Source organism: Branchiostoma lanceolatum, chromosome 4, assembly GCF_035083965.1.
Source record: "Branchiostoma lanceolatum isolate klBraLanc5 chromosome 4, klBraLanc5.hap2, whole genome shotgun sequence".
Taxonomy (NCBI): Eukaryota; Metazoa; Chordata; class Leptocardii; order Amphioxiformes; family Branchiostomatidae; genus Branchiostoma; species Branchiostoma lanceolatum.
Window position 1 is genome coordinate 17,325,111 of NC_089725.1, and position 19,016 is coordinate 17,344,126.

General features: G+C 41.3%; 2 protein-coding genes across 2 annotated transcripts; one reads left to right on the forward strand and one right to left on the reverse strand.

The window, feature by feature from the left end:
* Positions 1 to 84: 84 nt before the first annotated feature.
* LOC136432978 (uncharacterized) lies at positions 85 to 5,941 on the reverse strand. Its single transcript, XM_066424708.1, has 7 exons — positions 5,804 to 5,941; positions 5,167 to 5,316; positions 4,283 to 4,773; positions 3,349 to 3,832; positions 2,899 to 3,060; positions 2,308 to 2,450; positions 85 to 2,023 (listed from the first exon to the last, which is right to left on the reverse strand). Exons 1-7 carry the CDS (start codon positions 5,931 to 5,933, stop codon positions 1,760 to 1,762), a joined length of 1,824 nt encoding a protein of 607 aa, XP_066280805.1. The 5' UTR covers positions 5,934 to 5,941; the 3' UTR covers positions 85 to 1,759.
* A 1,527-nt stretch (positions 5,942 to 7,468) lies between these two features.
* On the forward strand, positions 7,469 to 18,943 carry LOC136432977 (histone H4 transcription factor-like). Its single transcript, XM_066424707.1, has 10 exons — positions 7,469 to 7,577; positions 12,339 to 12,517; positions 12,973 to 13,196; positions 13,608 to 13,719; positions 13,970 to 14,122; positions 14,591 to 14,668; positions 15,279 to 15,399; positions 15,611 to 15,743; positions 16,931 to 17,058; positions 17,368 to 18,943. The coding sequence occupies exons 2-10, from the start codon at positions 12,358 to 12,360 to the stop codon at positions 18,200 to 18,202; spliced, it is 1,944 nt and encodes a 647-aa protein (XP_066280804.1). The 5' UTR covers positions 7,469 to 7,577; positions 12,339 to 12,357; the 3' UTR covers positions 18,203 to 18,943.
* Positions 18,944 to 19,016: the final 73 nt, after the last annotated feature.

Consider the following 19,016-nt stretch of genomic DNA (forward strand, 5'->3'; position numbering starts at 1 on the left):
GGCTCTCTACGTGTACGTGGAATGTTGTGCAAATATGTGATGTAGCCTACAGAAAAGGTTAGCCTGGCCAGAAAGAGTGAGACATCCGGGTAAAAGGAAATGTAATCAAAACATAGCCACAAAATTACATCCACGTCTGGTTCAAGAAATCTGCAAATTCAATGAACGTAACAACAGCTTGATATTCTATTAAAGGTTACAAGATCAAGTGGGTTTAATTATTTTTTCATTAAACATTATACACTAAGGGAATGCTGGGATATAGGAGATTAATTTGATGATGGCGTACAAGTTAGCTTGGATCTACTTTGATGCAGATAATTCCCTACTACTTCAATGTATAGGGGCAGCCTCTCCTAAATGCTTCATCTCCCTAAATAGATACGCACTGTAGCGAATGAGATTGTTACAGCTCTACCAAGGCTACTGACAAAAGGAAAGTGGCCTACAGTCAGGAAGGAACTATAGATTCAATGAGAAACTAATACCTACATTTTAATCAGATAAAATAGCCAGTGAAACATCACCGACACATTCTGCTGTCACAGTGACTAGACCACTTCCTCCTTACATGTGCAAGCAAAACAAAACAAAACTGAACAGAAACATAATTTAAAACACAAGTATGCCTTTCTTCATCCTTTATAATCAAAGTGTTGCAAAAATCAAATATAACAGATTTCTTAGCTTCCATAGAGGTACTGGTTTTCAATAATACAAAACTAGGTAATGTATCTGCATGATGTGATTTCAAGCTAAGCAGGTTTAGTCCACTACAAAAGTTTCTGGCAGATAAATTGCGAGATCACTACAAACATGTACACGTGTAACCCTTCTCACTTTGTGCTCCAACAAGGATTAACGACTGCCCTGCTATGACTGCACTGTGTTCAAGACTTCTATTGAAAACACATACAAGAACAGATAGTTTTTCTTTCTGAAACTTACACAAAAGTTGCAAACATTGCATGACAATCTAATACTGTCTGATCATATGACACCTCGTTGCCCATTGCTAACTGTCATTGATGTACAAATGCCTGTAATAAATCACAAATGGTTTTGCTTAACATATCTGATCATATCCAAGTGTGTAGTGAAACCAACAAGATACATTTATGTGGAGTTTCTCAAACTTATCAGAATAAGTTCAACTAGCTTTCTGATGGTGTATTGAGAGGGAAAACCATTTATACATGTACATGTACGTCTCTTGACAAACACTTTGAGCCTTACCAGCAAGACTTAGTCATTGTTTATCTGGACACAGATACTGTCCCTCTAATGGACAAAATATCCTGCAGGCTAAGACTTATCATTAATTCTGCCCCTAGCATGCTTTTAGTCACATGTGATATCAAATAGGGCTGCTAGTTGAAAGTTTGATTAGTAACTTTGACTGTGTGAAAAGAAATGTGGAGACAAAGTATACATGCCCCAGGATAGTAAAAACAGTTCTGCAACATTGCAACTGATAAGTATACACAAGGCAAGACTCATACAACTCACTGTTTATCATCTGAAAACCTCAGAATGCTACCCATAAGCACTACTGAATGATACAAGTCATTGGTATCTGATTCAGACGTTTTTTATAAATGAAAAAAAAAATGTTAACATGAAATACAAACAAGATAGAAACTTGTTCAAACTCAATCATTAGTTATCTTAATATAAACAGTTATGTAACTCTCATCAGTTCTGGAAAGTCGAAAGTATTGAAGCTGCACTTGAAGCCATTCTGTGTCTCTCAGATGACCTATTTCTTGCGGCACTGGTTTTTATGGCCTGACTTCCAGTGCTGTTTCTGGCAGTCCCGTGAGCAGTAGTACACGTGGAGACAGGACCCACACTTTGAGAACTTCTGCTCGGGGGTGGACAGCTTACCACAGAAGCCACACTCTCTAATCTTGCGTTTCTTCACTTGTACTTTTTCAGGGCATACACTGCTGCCATTTGCCACTGGCTTTTCAGGTAACTTCTCTGCTTCTTTGGTTAACCCACTCTTCTTCTCCTTCACACCCTGAATTTAATTAAAATGTTTCTGATTTAGATACAACATAAACATATAAATGACAAGTGTAGAGAAGAAATAACATCCTTCAGTTGACCTGTTTGAATTCCAGGGATTGCACCTTTTCAGTAGAAAATTCTGATTTTAAGACATATCTAATTTGGAAATGAACATTTATAATATTCTTTATAATATACCACTAATATATTTTATAGCTCCTAGCCAGATTCAAATAAATCAGCGGAAAAAGTAGATCGTAGCTACAAGTGTTCTAATATTCCTTGTAAACCTACCTTTGACTCTGTGCCTGATACTTTGTCATTACTCGTGCCTTCTTGCAACTTTTTAACAGCTTCAATCACAGAGCTAGACATCCCACTGTGTTCACCCATCTTCTTACATTTACATCCTTCTTGCTTCTTCTGCAAAAACTTGTCTGGAGAAAGATACAAATTAGTCGATCATGTCCATTATTTTGTATCAAAGCTACCAGTACCTTTGCTGTGTTTTTGCGACTGCAATTCTAAAATTCTGATGACGTGTACATCCCCAATATCTTTCAGAGGAAAGGTATAGACTTCTAATATTCATTCAGAATAAACTGCAGCTAAACCCGTATGTCTATAAAGCAATTCAATGCAGCTCCCCTGCCTCCTTGCAGTAAGATGACAAACTGCAGTATCATGCTAAACTAGTATACTATAAATACCTTTAAAATATGATGCTTAGCACTTCTGTCAATAGCACAGGACATTGCAAGGTGTATGCTATTTGAGAAACTTTCAATTGAGTAATTTACTTAAGAGCATGTTCGAAAGTAATCCTAAAGAAAACGCATGTATCAGGTTCTAAAATGTCAATCTTTTATACCAGATGACACTTACAAACTCGTATGAACATCTTCTCAGCATCTTCCGTCTTGCAATGGTGCATTTTGTGGTAGTTGGGATCCTTTAAGTTCTCCTCATGTTGCATCTCTAATTTGAGGCGACGCACCTCATATGACTTCCAATGCTTCTCCACAATGGGATTGTCTGGTTGGCGCTCTACAAGTGTGAAAACATCATGATCAGACAGATGCAAGCTAATCTGACATGCAGCAGAGGTATCATTCTTCAAAATGTGTAGAAAGTATTTTTTAAGAAAAAAGTGCAATGTGTAGCCTAAAGCTAGGCAGACGAAAACTATTTCACACAGTAGTATCATGTTATTTTCTTGAAGCTTTCTCAAAAAATGACAAAAGAACATGATGTAGAATTTATGTAGCATTAAATCTTTGTCAGATCTTGGTTTCACACCAATGACTCAAGGCACAGGAAATTATGACTACTTACCAAATCGAGCCTTGTGAAGTGAATCCGGGTCTTTCGAGACACCTAAGTTCAGACCTTCAAGATAGTCAATGTAGGTGTAGTGGCCATAGTGTGAACAGTACCTCCCGTTGACGAAGATATCCTCTACAATAGCCCAGCTCTCATGACCATCTAGTTTCACCAGACATTTCATAACCTCTATGTTGCTGTTGTTTTTGCCAGTGGATTTTGCCAGTTCTGCACACAGGTAGAACACTAGGATGTCCCTGATTTTCTTGTACTTCAGGAGTGGTTTTTGTTGTGGACAAATGTATTCTGCAATTGGCATCACAAGGAAGTTGTAAATTCGGCATCCATCTTCCAAAGCCACTTCCCCAATGATCTCCGCTAGCATAGGCCCAAACACTGGGTCCACTATCCAGTACAGCATGACATGAAGAAGTTCTGTTGTGAACTTGTTGGCTATTAGGAATGGGAGATTCAGCCCAATAACAATGTTCTTTACCTACGGAATCAAAAAGAAGAAAACATATTACAAAAGTTTTCATTTGCATGGAACACAAGCAAGCGTTGTACGTAATATGATACACATTGTATAAAATATTACTTTACGGTCAGCATAACTTAATACTTACGTACTTAGTTTGCATGGGTGGAAAACCAACATCTGGTTAAAATGCATATCAAACACTATCAAGATTTAACAAAAGGCAACACTTTCAGCGAGTGTATATACACGGTGTTTGCACTTTTGAGGTAATGACATGAGTATATGTTGAAGTTGTGCGAGGTAAATTTGCAAATTCAACTGCAGTCACATACTAAAATACCGGTATGACATAAATCACATTAGAACCTGGCAAATTTGTAGGTCTGACTCTTCCAACTTTAACCATGGCGGCCATGACATCACTCAATTGTCTCTATGTTTTCACATTTAGACATTTTCACCAACCTGATTCTTGCTGCAGACATTGAAGTGCACAGCAAGGGCTCTCACAGTGTGCTTAATGGTCCGAAACCATGTGTCCTCATATGGGTCGTCAGCAATCCCTGTGACCACGCCTTCCCAATCTTCACTTTCTAACCTTTCCACAAAATTCTCTACCAGATACTGCACCATCATCTTCACAGTGATAACTGGATGGTCCTCACAAGGTCTGTACAGTTTGGAGTAGTCCTGTGTGCACATCTCCATGTACTTCTGTCTGCCTTTCACAACAGCTTTCTCAAGCTCAACGATGGCACTTGAAGGCAAGCCCTTGAAGTCTTTCTTCAGTTTTTCCTTTTCTTCATATGTCAGCTTCTTGGGAGCTTGTTGCTCTTCAATCCTTGACAAGTAAATGTTCCAGTGTGATGGTAGATGTGACACCTTCCACTTTGCCGTGTCTTTTCCTGATGTCTTTGTTTTACTGTGGTTTCCTTTAGTTGACGTTTTGGCTAAGGCTGTAAATGGTAGAATTTCAAATTATCTTTAGTAATGCCACCCAAATCATACTTTGACTTTGAGTATTTCTAAAGCCACATAACAATCAAGGAGCTGTCAATACTCTCAAGGGCTTAGACAAGCTAGAGTTGCTGTTCAATATCTGACACTAGTCCTTATATCTGTAATACAGCTTTGATATGCTTACTAGTAAGCTTGAGTTGGAGCTGTTAATGTAAGTCAAAACAATGACGTAATTTATATTTAATCTGACCCTTACCTCTTCCCTCATGACTTCAATGAAAAGCGGCCTGCATGCCAATTTCAGCTTCTCATAAATAAACATTTAGGTTCAAACAAACAAACCAACAAACAAACAAACAAATTACATGACACAATGAAGGAGCTCCAACCTGATGTCTTCCTCTTTCTGTCCAACTTCTCAAAGAAGTCCTCTGCCTTGCAACTCATAGTTCCATAGCTGTTACAGTCCATCAAGTCATCAGCCTCCAAGTTAAAGTAAGTCTTCTCATGATCATGGCATGACTCCCATGAGTCATTATCTGCAAACATACAAAACATGTTTAGTTTGGGAATAAACTAAAAATAACATTCTAAAATGATACAAGCCTGCAAAGAACTGCAATTAGCTCTATTCAAAACAGATTACAGACACACCGCCATATGTATAATCTGCCTCCCATTGTCCTCAAATTATCATGCTAATTTTGTTTATAATAACATATCCTTGATAATTTTTAATAAAAAATTAACACAGCAACATGCTATCACAACGTTAGTGTTCACGTTTAACAACATTCTAGAAGAAAGTTTCAGGAGTGTGTCTAAGGTTAAAAGTGTTTGGGAACAATATTTCAAAACACTGAAAGCAGTAAACGGTCTTGTTGTTGTACAGCACAGCAATTAATATTCATCCACGTGAGAGCATCTCCTGGTAACAAAGTGACACATAACTTATTTGTGCTTTCAACAGTGTCACTCCGGTATATCAGTGGAATTGCTACAGTTAAACCTTCTAGTTCATCTAACCTGAGTCGTCATCTCTTGTAGCTGTCTCTACGTGGTCGTCTTTAGTTGAAATCCCAGCGAGAGCTTTGGCGAAGTCAAAAGTTCCACTTTTGGCCGCCATTGTTGCAGTGCCGTCAAAGGAATATTCCATTGCAAATGGTGGGGGACGCGGGTGCTGTGTGTTCACAGCCATGCAAACGTTGACGGGTAAATCACTGGGCCGCGCCTGTTGGCGCCTGTTGGCGACTGCATGCGAAATATCTGTCCAATGAGCGCCAACTTGTCGCCTGAACTGGCGATTTTTTTTTTTTTTTACAATTTCCGAAAGATCGCAATTGGCGAACTAGACACTGGCGCCAAAAGGCCTTTGGGAGCAGAAAGGTGCCAAAACTTATAGGCCCCAATAGGCGCTAAAAAAGGCACAATCTATCCTGTAAAAAAGTACTGTCAGTTTCAACATGTTAGATCTTCCACCCTTTGAGGAAATCACGAGACGGAAAGTAGAGCGTATCGAAGTGCTGTGAATAGAAATTAGATTACCCATTGGCATTATTTTGCCGAGGGCACCAGTTATTCACCAGATTGTATTATTTCATCCAGTAGGTACCCATGTGAGTAATGAGGCTGTTGTAACGCACCCGATGCACCTCCTCGAAGAGGGACCCACATTTTTCTAGTCTCCAACCAGACCCAATAGATTGCAAAGACCGTATCCAACTGGAAGAAGGAGCTTATAGTGCAATGGTTGGCTATGAAAACTCCTTCTGCCTGTTGGATACGGTCTTTGCCAACCCGTAGGTCTGCTTGGAGATTACATTTTTCGTCTCTTGCGAAAGACGGTGCAGCTCCGACAAGGATTGACAAGGATACCCTTCCCGGGATTCGATCCGGGATCTTTGTCATCCTGCAAGATAGTGGACTTAATCGATGGACACCAATGAAAAGGCCGAGAAATGCATGGATTTCTGTCGCCTGTATGGTCAAAATGTGACACAGAAGAGCGTTGCTAACTATGCATGGTTATTTTGGTTAAATATGAGTAACCACGTTTAATGAAAATATGTTGAAACACAAAGGCAATGTATATTCACCAGGTTGTATTATTTCGAAATAATTTGAAATTTCAGCCAGTAGGTACCCATGTGAGTAATGAGGCTGTTGTAACGCACTCGAGTCACCTCCTCAAACACGGGACCCCCATTTTTCGTCTCTTCCGAAAGACGGTGCAGCTCCGACAAGGCTGTGAAGGATACCCTTCCCGGGATTCGATCCGGGCTCAACTGCGAAGCCGCTACCAAGGAGGTGCATTTCTTTTTTATTCCGCTATGCGGCGCTCTTGTCCCGCTGCGAAAATCGATCGGAGTTGACGCCTGCTGGGAGAGTTCACAAATAAGAGGGACCACATCTTTTACTTTGTTATGCAGGTGAGCGTAATCCTAACGTTATATATGACTTTGTAGTAAAAATGTAAATTAATCATTATTAAAAAGAAATATGATTACACTTTTATCAAGTAGCTTTTAATCATTTAAAAGATAAAAATGTACAGCAGGGCTGTCAAAAGCTAGTTTTCTAATGAACTATGCCAAATGTGTCACAATTGTAACAGGAGATATGATTGGCTTCTCCTACAAGGAATTTACAGTATTGACCAATGGCTAGCCTTTTCATAACATCGTCCCTCAGTGCTGTGGCCGCCTTTTTCGAAGGGCTGAGTGCGGGAAAAATCTCAAAGATCACCGTAAACACGCGTTTATATTCAGTCTATCGCCCCTTTTCCTGTTTGGAACGAAAGGTAAGTAGGTCATTACATAAGCGTCCCGAAAATATGTTCACAGGATCCTTTCATTATACTATTAGTGTCTTGTCATACATGATATCTGTTCATATCTATAAAGGGAGGGGGGCGCGCCGGACATTTTTTGGGGAAAATAATTTACGGTGACGTTATGTGACACTTTGCGATAGAAAGTTGATCGAAAATTATAATGGATACTTCAGTTCAATACCCCCATAACGTGTTGCTGTACTGCTCATGTTTTGTTGGAAGTTCTTGAGATTTCGCCCGTCCGGGACAAGGCTCAGGGTCAGAAGATTTTAGGTCGTGACCTTATGTCACATGTATAGCTAACGCGCGCTACATGTATCTTTCCTGTTGACGTAATGTACTCGGAAACATTAGACTCTCACTGTTGTTGTTGTTGTTGTTGTTGTCCTTGTTTAACGTCTATTATATCGCTAGACGTGGTCTCTTGGTGCTGTGTTACGCTTGGTTCATACGAGGCTGATGTCTCTCTAGGTGTTTAACTCTTGGTGGCTTGTGCTTGCGAACTGCTGGAGGTGTTTCTAGGAGAGCACATCGAGTCTGTGCGTGCTCTCGATGTACCGGGAGAGAGCTAAGTACATCTGCTTGTTGATTGTCTCGGAAAGGTCTTCTCTCATCCCAGCTAGAGTGACGATATCCGTGTCTCTGCTTTCCTCTGCAATGTTGTATGTCTCGTATAAGCTCTCAGCTTCTAGCAGCATGTGTTGTCTTTCCTTTACGTACCGAGGGCAGTGGTACAGGTAGTGTCTGGTGGTCTCCAGAGCACCGCAGTTTGGGCAGTTTGGTGAGACCTCTGGGTCCTTCCAGTTTTGGTAGGCGTTGAGTCTGGTGTGGCCGCTCACTAGCTGATTGATGTTTACTTGTGTGTTTCTTCTTCCATGTGTTCTGCCTTTCTTTTTCATGTTAGTGGCGATTTTCTGCATGTGTTCACTTCTCATGTTCAGCTTCATCCTTCTGTTCCATCTCTCATGTGCTTGTGCTTCAATGTGCTTCATGGCTTGATGTTTCGTCCAAGATGTGTATTGGATGTTTGTAGCTTCGTCTGCTGCCAGTTTGGCTTCCTTGTCTGCAATCTCGTTTCCAGGGATCCCCATGTGTCCCGGGCACCAGGTGATCTGTGTGGTGAGACCTTGCAGTTTGAGTGCCCGTAGTTTGTTGCGGATGGTGTGCACCAGGCTGTTGTAGGCGTCTACTAGCTGTACTCCTAAGACGCTCTCTATTGCAGCCTTGCAATCGCAGAGTATGAGGACCTTTAAGTTAGTGGTAGTGGATTGTCTTCTGCTGATGGTGTTGATGGCAAGGTGAAGTCCTTCAAGTTCTCCTTCATAGTTGTTAGACTTGGCTGCTACAGGTTTGCGTACTGCGAAAGGTTCAGTGACTCCCCATCTTTCATAGATGACTGCAGCACACCCAGTGGGCCCTGGGTTTCCTAGCGCTGAGCCATCTGTGAAAATGACGGTTGTTGGTTCCTTGCTGTTTGAGATGTGTTGTAGAGTGTCCAGGATATCTTCACGTGCCTTGTCTTTTCCCTCTGTGGTGTTGGTCGTTGCTGCGAAAGTTCCAGTTATACTGCCCATGGTGAAAGGGGGGAGTCTGGCGTCGAAGTATGGTTCTTTGTCTACGGTGGTTTCATCCATCTCTCCCTTTAGCTCGTTGAGTCTAGTCTGGAGTAGGTGGAGCGGGGATCCTGTCTGGGTTGTTGTTTTTTGAGATTTCATGTGAGATATGGTGTCGTAGATGGGGTTTCCTGTGTGTTTTGAGGTCATTCTTAGGTACGCCTGGGCTTGTCTGCAACTGAGGTGGATGTCGATCGGTGGGATTCCTGCCAGTGTTTCCAGAGCTTCAGTGCTTGTTCTCTCGAGGCACCCGGTTGCTGCTATCAGTGCTTGTCTTTGTATGGGCGAGTAGGCCTTCTCCAGTTTGTCTTTGGCTGTGATTGTGCATTCCGAAGCATAGTCTAGGATGGGCCTGACTAGTGTTGTGTAAAGCAGGATGTGGGCTTGTTGGTTAGGATTCTTCTTTGCTTGTGTGACTTTGCTTACGGCTTTCAGGGCCTTGAATGCTTTTGTCCTCGTTGTTGTGATGTGATTGCTGAAGGTGAGCTGTTGGTCCAGGGTTACTCCTACCAGCTTGAAGTCATCAACCAGTTGTATGTTCTTGCTGTCAACTTTCAAGTCCTCAGTATGAGTGTTGTCTGCATGTGGAGGGGGGAAGATCATGGCTTTGGTTTTGCTTGGCTCAACCTTCATGTTCCATTGTGGGCACCAGTTTAGCATCACTTTGGAGATCTCTTCTTCTACACATTTCTTCACGGCTTGGACATCTTCTCCGGTCTTCCAGGCTGCTGCGTCATCTGCGTACTGGAAGTTGTCAAGGTTGACGTCAGAGTATGCATCGGCCGTGTACAGGTTGCAGAGGGTTGTAGAGAGGACGGCTCCTTGTGGTATTCCAACTTTGCTCAGCTGTGGTTGTGTGGTAATGGTGTTGATCTTGTAGGTGGCTTCCCGGTCTTTGAGGAAGGAGCTAAGATAGCATAGCATCCTGCCTTTCACACCTTTGTTGATAAGCTTGTATAGCAGGCCTTCCTGCCATACTCGGTCGAAGCAGGCCTCATAGTCTGCAAATACAGCAACGGTAGTTTGGTTAAGCTTCCATCCTTCTTGTATGTTTTGTGTTAGTCTGAGGACTCCGTGAGGTGCACTTCTGTGTCTTCTGTAGGCTTCTTGAGTTGGTGCAAGGTGGTTGTTTACTTCCGCCCACCATGTTAGCTGGTTGTTGATAACACGTTCTAGGATTTTGCCTATTACGCTGGAGAGGGTGATGGGTCGGTAAGATTTGATCAGGTTGTAGTTGTCTTTGCCTGGCTTTTGGATCAGGACCTTGGTGTCTTGTTTCATTTGTTTTGGTAGCTCACCTTGCTTCCATATACACTGAAACATGTGTAGAAGAGCTTCAGCTAGCCCTTCACCTGCTCTTTTAATCATGATAGGGAGGATCCCCTCCGCAGGACTGGGTGCAGAGTTGGCATTCATCCTGTTGATAGCAGCTTGGATTTCCCCCAGCTGGAGGTCTGCATTTAAGGGGTCGTCATGTTGCTCGTCTTGTTGGTCGTCATTCTTGATTGCGTCAGTCTGGTGATCTATGACTGCATGGACTGCTTGAGTGACGTTGTCTTTCCAATGGCTGAGGTCTCCAGACATTTCTACGCCGCTAGGGGCGTAGGTCTCTGTAGCTACTTGTGCGATGTCTTCGTCTGTGGTGGCTATGTCTCCGTTCTGTAGATTCAGGGGTTGTATGACGGTCTTTGTGTTCTTGTTAAGGTGGGTTTTGATTGTCTTCCAGAAGCCCTGTGGTCTCCTTGGGTCCATACTTTGTAGTTGTGCTTGCCAGTGCTTGTTCTGTTCGTCTTCTTCCATGAGGGTGAGCTTTTCTTTCTCTTTCAGGTATTTGCTGAGGTTGTGAGTGTCTCTTCTTCTGTGAAATTTTCTTAGAGCTGTTTTTGTGGTCTTCATTTGTTGTTCAAGTGCTGCATTCCAGTGTCCTTTGCTGTGCTTGGTGATGGTCTTCTTGCTTATGATTCCGTCTGTGCATTTGTTCAGGGTGTCTTTGAAGCTTTCGTAGAGGTTAGATGTGTTGATGTTAGTTGGTTCTGTGTTGACTCTGTTTTCCTCTAGCCAGTTCTCAAATTGTTCGTGTGTGGTTTTTTCCCATTTCTCCCAGTCTACGTTTCGAAGGTCCCATCTTTGGACTTTGGTGTCTGGTTTCTTGGTACCGATTTGCATTGTGATGAGGTGGTGGTCTGTTTTCAGTTGAACTTCGGGTTGTACCCTCCATCTTTCAATCAGTTGTGTTGCTTGCTTGTTAGTGATAGTGAGGTCAATGACGCTGTTTTCTCTTGTTGGTCTGTAGTTGTTGATGACATGGAGCTTGTTTGCCAGCAAGTGGCTGTTGAGGTGGTGTCCGAGGGGGTTTTCTCTTTCATCTCCCCATGCAGGGTGCCGGGCATTTAGGTCTCCGCACAGTATCAGGGGTTTGTTGGTGCCCTGGAGAGACTCGAGTACTCTCATGACTTCATCTATTCCATCTTTGTTATCAGGTGGAACATAGGCTGAGATGAGAGTGAAGCTGCCGGTGTCTGCGTAGATGTTCACGGCAGCGATGTCTGCATGTGTTGTGTTGGTCAGCTTTATCTCTAGTACTTTGATGTGTTCTTTGGTAGCAATGGCAACTCCTCCTCCTCTCTTTGTTGCTCTACTCCTGAAAGTCCAATTCCAAGTGTGACACTTACTGAATGGAGTATCACTTAACAGCACCTAAATTTATAGTTAAGTCATATAGTCATAATGTTGTATCAGTGCAAGTGGAATTATATTATTTATAGGGAGAACCAACATACTTTGTTGCTTTGTATGAAAGTGACCAATGTTCATAAAAATACAAGATATAAGCCTTTTCACAGATTCAATGGCGCATGTGCTGGTCAAAATTGATGGTCCCTGTCTTGTAAGCAGGTCTTGTTTTTTCATGTCCAGATGTATATGGCCTCTGTCAGTCGATTTGCATAACGATGTCCAGACACGCATGTTTTGCTTATGTCTCAGGGACCTTGCACATGTACAGTTTGATCAGTGTATCGGCTTATTTACTTAAATGTGTTTTTGCTGTTCATTTCTTGTAAACACAGAAGTACGACAACTTGGGTATAACAGTGTGATTTTTGTCCTTCCACAGACATCTCCACTGCACCAGCATGCCTCAGCAGAAGCTGAGTGACCAGCCCATGTCTCTGGTGTGTGAGTGGGCCTCCTGTGGGGAAGTCCATGAGAATGTGGACATTTTCATGAGGCACATCCGGGAGCACCACTATCCACACTTCCTACCTGCACAGAAGGACAGGCCAGACATGCCGGGTAAGCACTGAATAGTTCAAACTTACTCATCTTCAACTTTGTGAGAAAGGCTTTTCTAATTTGCAAAGAAGTTGTGTTATGCAATGCAACTGTTAACAACATTATTGATGGAGGTTATAAGATGTAAATGTACATCTACAGGCAAAACTTAGTTTGCTTTTGGTTTCATATCAAGCATGTTATTGATATTTGATAACGTTTGCTTCAGGAAGTGGTAGATGTTCTAATCTCAAAGGTATTCAAAGAATCTTAAAGATATGCAAAAAGCTATTGCAGCAATACTAAATTGAAAAGGAGGTATAGAAAGATGTTCATCAAAAGTGAATGAAAATGGTTCGCACCTATATGCAAGTAGGTATACTGTACAATATACACTTAGTATATTATATCAGTTTTTGTGCATCATTTTTGCATCACAGTTACAAGAATTGTCTCCATTTTCCCCACCTGCACAGATGAGTACTTCTGCCAGTGGGTGGACTGTGGCGCCTTTGCGGGTAACTTCCCTGAGAGTCTCCTGCGCCACACGTACTACCACGCCCACCACGCCAAGCTGAAGTGGCTGGGCATGCAGGTGGCCAGGAACAACCAGGAGAACCACTGTCTACTGGACAAACAGAACCGCAACTACCTGGTGGACATCCCAGACAGGATGCAGTGTTCCTGGGAAGATTGTGGGGTCAGTAGACTCAAGGAAAACCATGTTCTGATAACATAATCAAAAACTGTTTACTGTAATATATTATACCAATCTTGAAATGTGTACTCGTTTGCTTTTAGCTTGCCAAATTGCAGTTTTTTCATATTTCTTTTCTGTGCTCAAAACCTTCTCTGCATATTTCAGGTGCTCTGTGGGTATTTTAGTCCCTGAAAGCTGTGTTTTTATTGCATTTCCTGCTACATTACCTTTGATAGATATCAAGAGTCCATCTAGGTATCACAGTTACATTTTTGGTTGATTCAGAGATGAAGAAAATTATCTAAACCTCATTTGATATTCCTGATGTCAAGTTGTGTAGTGTTTGAATAAAACAACCTTTCTACCATCCCTTTTCACAATTTCATAAGTAACAATGTCTGTTTGACCCAGGCAATTGTGGACAACCCTGAACACTACTTCCGCCATGTTGAGATGCATGCCATGAGCTCGGACCAACCAAATGGGCCATCAAACATGCCACTGGTGCCATGTAAATGGGCAGGTAAACAGATTGATTATGATCTAGTCATCACTTTTTATAAGGCTGGTAGCTTTGTGATTATATGATTTAATCACTGTCTTGTAGGAAGTATTTTGGTTATAAAAGGTGTGCCATTCCTTCTGATGGATTTTGTTGCATTTTCCAAATTTACTGGATGTGTAGGAAAAGTATGCCCCAAATTGCAAGTGTCAGACCTTGTGCAAACAGTGTTGTCAATGTTAACGTGTGTCTTCATTTCTGCGTTTCCCAGGTTGTCAGTCCTGTTTTAAGAATAAGTTCAAGTTGAAGGAGCACATGCGAGTGCACACCCAGGAGAAGCTGTTCGCCTGCTGGATCTGCGGAGGTCTCTTCTCCAACAGAACCAAGTTCATGGATCATATCAAGAGACAGGCGGCACCAGAAGGTGGGTAGGGCTGGATGTAGCTGCCAGGATAATTTAGAAGGACAACAGATGTTCCTAAGTCACAGTGACTTGCCTTAACTTCTTCCTATTCACCAATGAACAGAAAGCTACTCTTTGCTTAAAATCACAGAACCCACATATTATTAAAAAAAGTCTAGCTTTTCATCTTCCTCTGCTTCCAAAAAAGAAGCCAAACCCAACTTGTCTAGATATAGTCAAACACTGGTATTTGGACTGTCTCAACCACATTGTGTGTTTTCCAAGTCCACATACTGGGGCACAAAATTGCAAATAAACTCTCCTTTAGGACACATTTTCTGTGCCTCTAAAAATGCCAGTGAGTGTGTTGATAATGTTACTGTGATATTTAACATCCTGATGTTGTTTATTATATTTTTAGGTTCACAGTAAGACTTGTATTCTGTGTTCTTGTGATTGACATTAGTAACATCTGCCTGGCTCATACAGATCAGAGTTACCAGTGCTCTCACTGCTCTAAAAGGTTCTCCACAGAAAGATTGCTGAGGGATCATATGAGACATCATGGTAAGGATGAATGGTTCACTTTTACATGAAAACTTCATGGACATTCTGTTGTATCTACTGCATTCATCTGTACACTAATTGTAATAATAATAGTCTTTATTGCATGTTCCTGCCCAGATGGGCTCAATGCACAGATGACCACACATGGTCTATAAGAGGCAAAATGCATAAAAAGAATTGATACAATTCTACATTCTAATATAGTGAACTAAAAACGGTGGACTATTGCTAAACTGATATTGATCATCTAATACATGTAATAGTTTCTTCTCTCTTTTTGAAACATTTTGAAACATGACTACATACTTTGTCCATTATGTGCTCATTCGTACATGACATAAGGTAAATGAAAGTGTCCTGCTTTGACATTTTTGTACATTTCTTGTCTAGTTCTATTGTTTTAAACAGCAATTGGCGCTCATCATCATATAAGGAACAATCAAGTAAAAAATGGGTTTAAGTCGGATTATTTGCCTGACATACTATGCATGTCCCTTGTCTTCTATCCCAGCCACAACAGCCCAAGTACCTATGTTTTAATAAGTAAACTACTATAGCTTTAGATGAAGTTCTTACCATCCTGATTTCCTGACCATTGCTTAATTTCCAGTCAACCACTACAAGTGTCCCCACTGTGACATGACATGCCCCACACCATCAGGGCTGCGTAGTCACATCAAGTTTCGTCACGAAGAGGACCGACCGTACCAGTGTGACTTCTGTCACTACAAGTAAGTGTCCTCAAATTCTTCAAAGTGGTCAATGATACAGTCTTGGCCATACTTTTGTTTCTTAATGATATTTAAGGAAATACCATTGAGAATTCTAGAAGATGTTTATTTTGGGTAAGATCTTTAAAGAATTGGGCTGCTCCATTTTCTGCATGATTGGGTCAAACTTGAGAACTAATGTGCTTGGTGTGTATTTGTGCTTGTCACGCAGGTGTAAGACTAACTATGACCTGCGGCGTCACATGGACAGCCACAGTGTGGAGAAAATCTACCAGTGTCAGCATTGTGACTACAGCTGCAAGGCCTACAACAGTCTCAGGGACCATCTCAGGAAGGACCATGAGGTCAGAGAAATCATACAGGCCTAGAAGTATTGGCTGAACATTGATTTAATTGTTTTCATGAAGTAGAAGTATTGGTTGACCATTGATTAATCATTTGTTTTTATGGAGGTTAACACCACCACCACCAACAAAAAAAACTAACAAAAAATTAAGTAATTATTTATTCCCTGAATTATGGTATACTTGTAGTTGTATGTTGAAAGATGAAATTAGATTTTTTTATTCTTAGTACATGTAGTACAATGTACATGCAGATGATGCCATACAAAATTATACAATGTGAAACATCATTATTTCTAATGGCTAAAGCTCTTGAAGCTACACTGAACCATGATGTGTGGGAACGGGTTTTTTTCGCGTGAAGAATGTTCGCGTACGCGTGGAAAATTTTCGCGTGGAAAATTTGAAATGGAGAATTTCTTTATAGGTTCAAAATATCAAAGTAATTTTATCATCAAAATTTTTCTCCCTTGGGAATAGACTTGAGTCCCTTGGGAATCAACTTGTTTTTTTTGTATTTTTTAAATTTCAAAAATCCTTTAAAATTTTGTGGGTGTGAAACCTTAAGACTTGTAAACCTTCAATTCCCTTCTGATCAACTAATTAGCGTATTTTAATGAGCAAATGATCAAAATTACAGGCAAACTTTTTCCCTACATGGGTGTGGGCAGGGTGTGGTGTGGTTTGGTGTGTGCTATTCCCAAGGGACTCAAGTCTATTCCCAAGGGAGAAAAATGTTGATGATAAAATTACTTTGATATTTTGAACCTATAGATAAATTCTCCATTTCAAATTTTCCACGCGAAAATTTTCCACGCGAACGCGAAAATTCTTCACGCGAACAAAACCCCAACCCTGATGTGTTTGACTTCTAGTAACAGTGGATAGCCATTAGCCAATAGCTGATACTCACCTGAACATAAGAATTATTTACACGCTCAGAACAAATGCAGATTTCGATTTTAAGAAAGAGGCAAAAAGTTTTTTAAAAGTTTTTGTCCAAAATCTTACAAATGCTGTCAGTGGTCATTTAGGTTGCAAATCTTCAAGAGGAAAACCTTCATGTTGCAACGTAGATACTGCATGACTTAGTGCTAGTTGACCATGATGTTTAAGCTATACGCAATCAGTATGATATGTGTGGAGCATGTAGTTTGTAACATAGTTTGTGCTGGTTGTGTACCCAGGGTGGGGGTGCAGTACAGCGGTACTTGTGTCACATCTGTCAGAAGGTGTACAGCAGAGGAACAGGGCTGACTCGCCATCTCAAGACTGCTCACAAGTTCAAGTGGCCTTCAGGACACAGTAGGTTTAGGTAAGTAGCCTAGGGAACATCAGTCATGCTTTATGAACTGAAAATCACATACAGTAGTACATATCTATTTCAACAGAATGTCTAAACAGACACAAAATGTATGTGATTCCATCTCCTTCTTAACAACTACAATAGCCTGAGTGTCATTCTGTTTAGTAGAAGGCAGAGCCTGGAACTAAACAGGATGACACTCAGGCTGCAAATACAACACTACTAGTTCTCTAGAGACTAGACCATGTATTATCTACCACAATGCTACTCAGATGACCCTGTATCTACCTGTAGACTAAGTCCATTGTCCTTGTGCAGGTACAAGGAGCATGATGATGGCTACCTGAGGTTGCAGACTATCCGTTATGAGAGTGTTGAACTGACCGAGATGCTAATGAAGCCCCAGAGTGAGCAGGAAAGCTCTGATGTATCCGACAGAGACTCTGTTCCATCACCCATTCCTCACTTGGGCAAGGATACTCATCAAGATGGGGGCACAGAGTCAGTCCCATCACCAATACATCCATGTATCCCTCCGCCTGAAAACTATCACGGCAAAGGCAGCACTACATTGGAAGAAATGAACCGAGAAGGTTCACTCTTACAGAACAGTGAAGTCAGTGTCACTCTGCAAGATGCCTCAATGTCCCAGGAAGGACATGTGGGCCATCATGCAGGAGTTGTTCTTGACCCTAGTACAATCCACACAGACGCAGCGCACATTCTTGCCAGCGTGGCCACTCACCAACCTCTCGGCACATTCTCAGACAATCATGTGGCTGTTGGGAGTAACCACGCAGTGCCTGGACTGTCGGCCCCCAGCTGTGGTCAGGTGGAGGGGACTGCAGTGGTTCCTCACACACAGCCTTCAGAACTCCTGTGGCACGTCCTGCCCACACCAGGCGGACATGAGGAGGTCAGCATGCCACAGCCAGTCTCCACACTGACCCTGCATACTGAAGGGGCCCAGGAAGTGGTGTACAGTATGGTGGAGATCACCACAGATGGGACTATGGTGACTACACAACCAGGGATGCACATCATGGCAGGGAACACCCATCCTGTAGGACAGAGCTCGAGGGAGGAGGTATCATTGTCAACCCTGAAGCAGACTGCAGAGGAAATGGGAATACAGGTTATAGGGTTCGACTAGAGAGATGCAATGTTGCTTCATTTTATACAGTTTATTTAGTATAATTCCATACACAAGGTTAAGGTAGTCAATTTTGCTTGGACCCTTGTGCCAATATGAATTAGTGAACAATAAATGAAATAAAATGTTTTGCTCACCTCCAAATTGCTATCCTCTTTTTTTTTGTGTGCAATGAGGTGCAGTTACTGGAATATCATGTTTGTTTTGGGTACAGGAATTTGACATGACAATTGTTGCAATACAGATGTTCAATGAACAAATTCAGTTGTATTTTATTTTAATGTTAGCAGCAAAGAACTGTTTTATTTGTGAAATGGATTTATTCAGATTGTTGAGAATTAAAAAGGTTATTGTAGTTGGTAGAAATGCATTTCATGCTATATTGCTAAAATGACTTACCAAAGCAGCTCCTATCTATTGTTTGATATAAATTTTATTTTGCAATTGCTGCTTTTAGTTATTTAGTTTGATGAATCAGTTGATCAGTTGTTACTAACAATGTTGTGCAACATATCTGATTGACTTCCAACAATAAAGTACTGTATATGAATTGAGTATATTCAAACAAAGGTATTAGGGGTCTGAACGTATCCTGTTACTATAACCAATGTTGCATGAGGTCCTATACAAGTTACCCTATTGTGTTTGATCTGTTTTACTTTTGTGTTCCTTAATTTTTATTTGGCTGCAAAAGTTTTCATATGATATAATAAAGATTGAAGTTGATGTCTTTTTCATTGATTTCTGCTGTGATGTGATCTTTCCCAGCTTATTGGTCACTATCTTTAAAACTAGTACAAATGCTGTATTACAT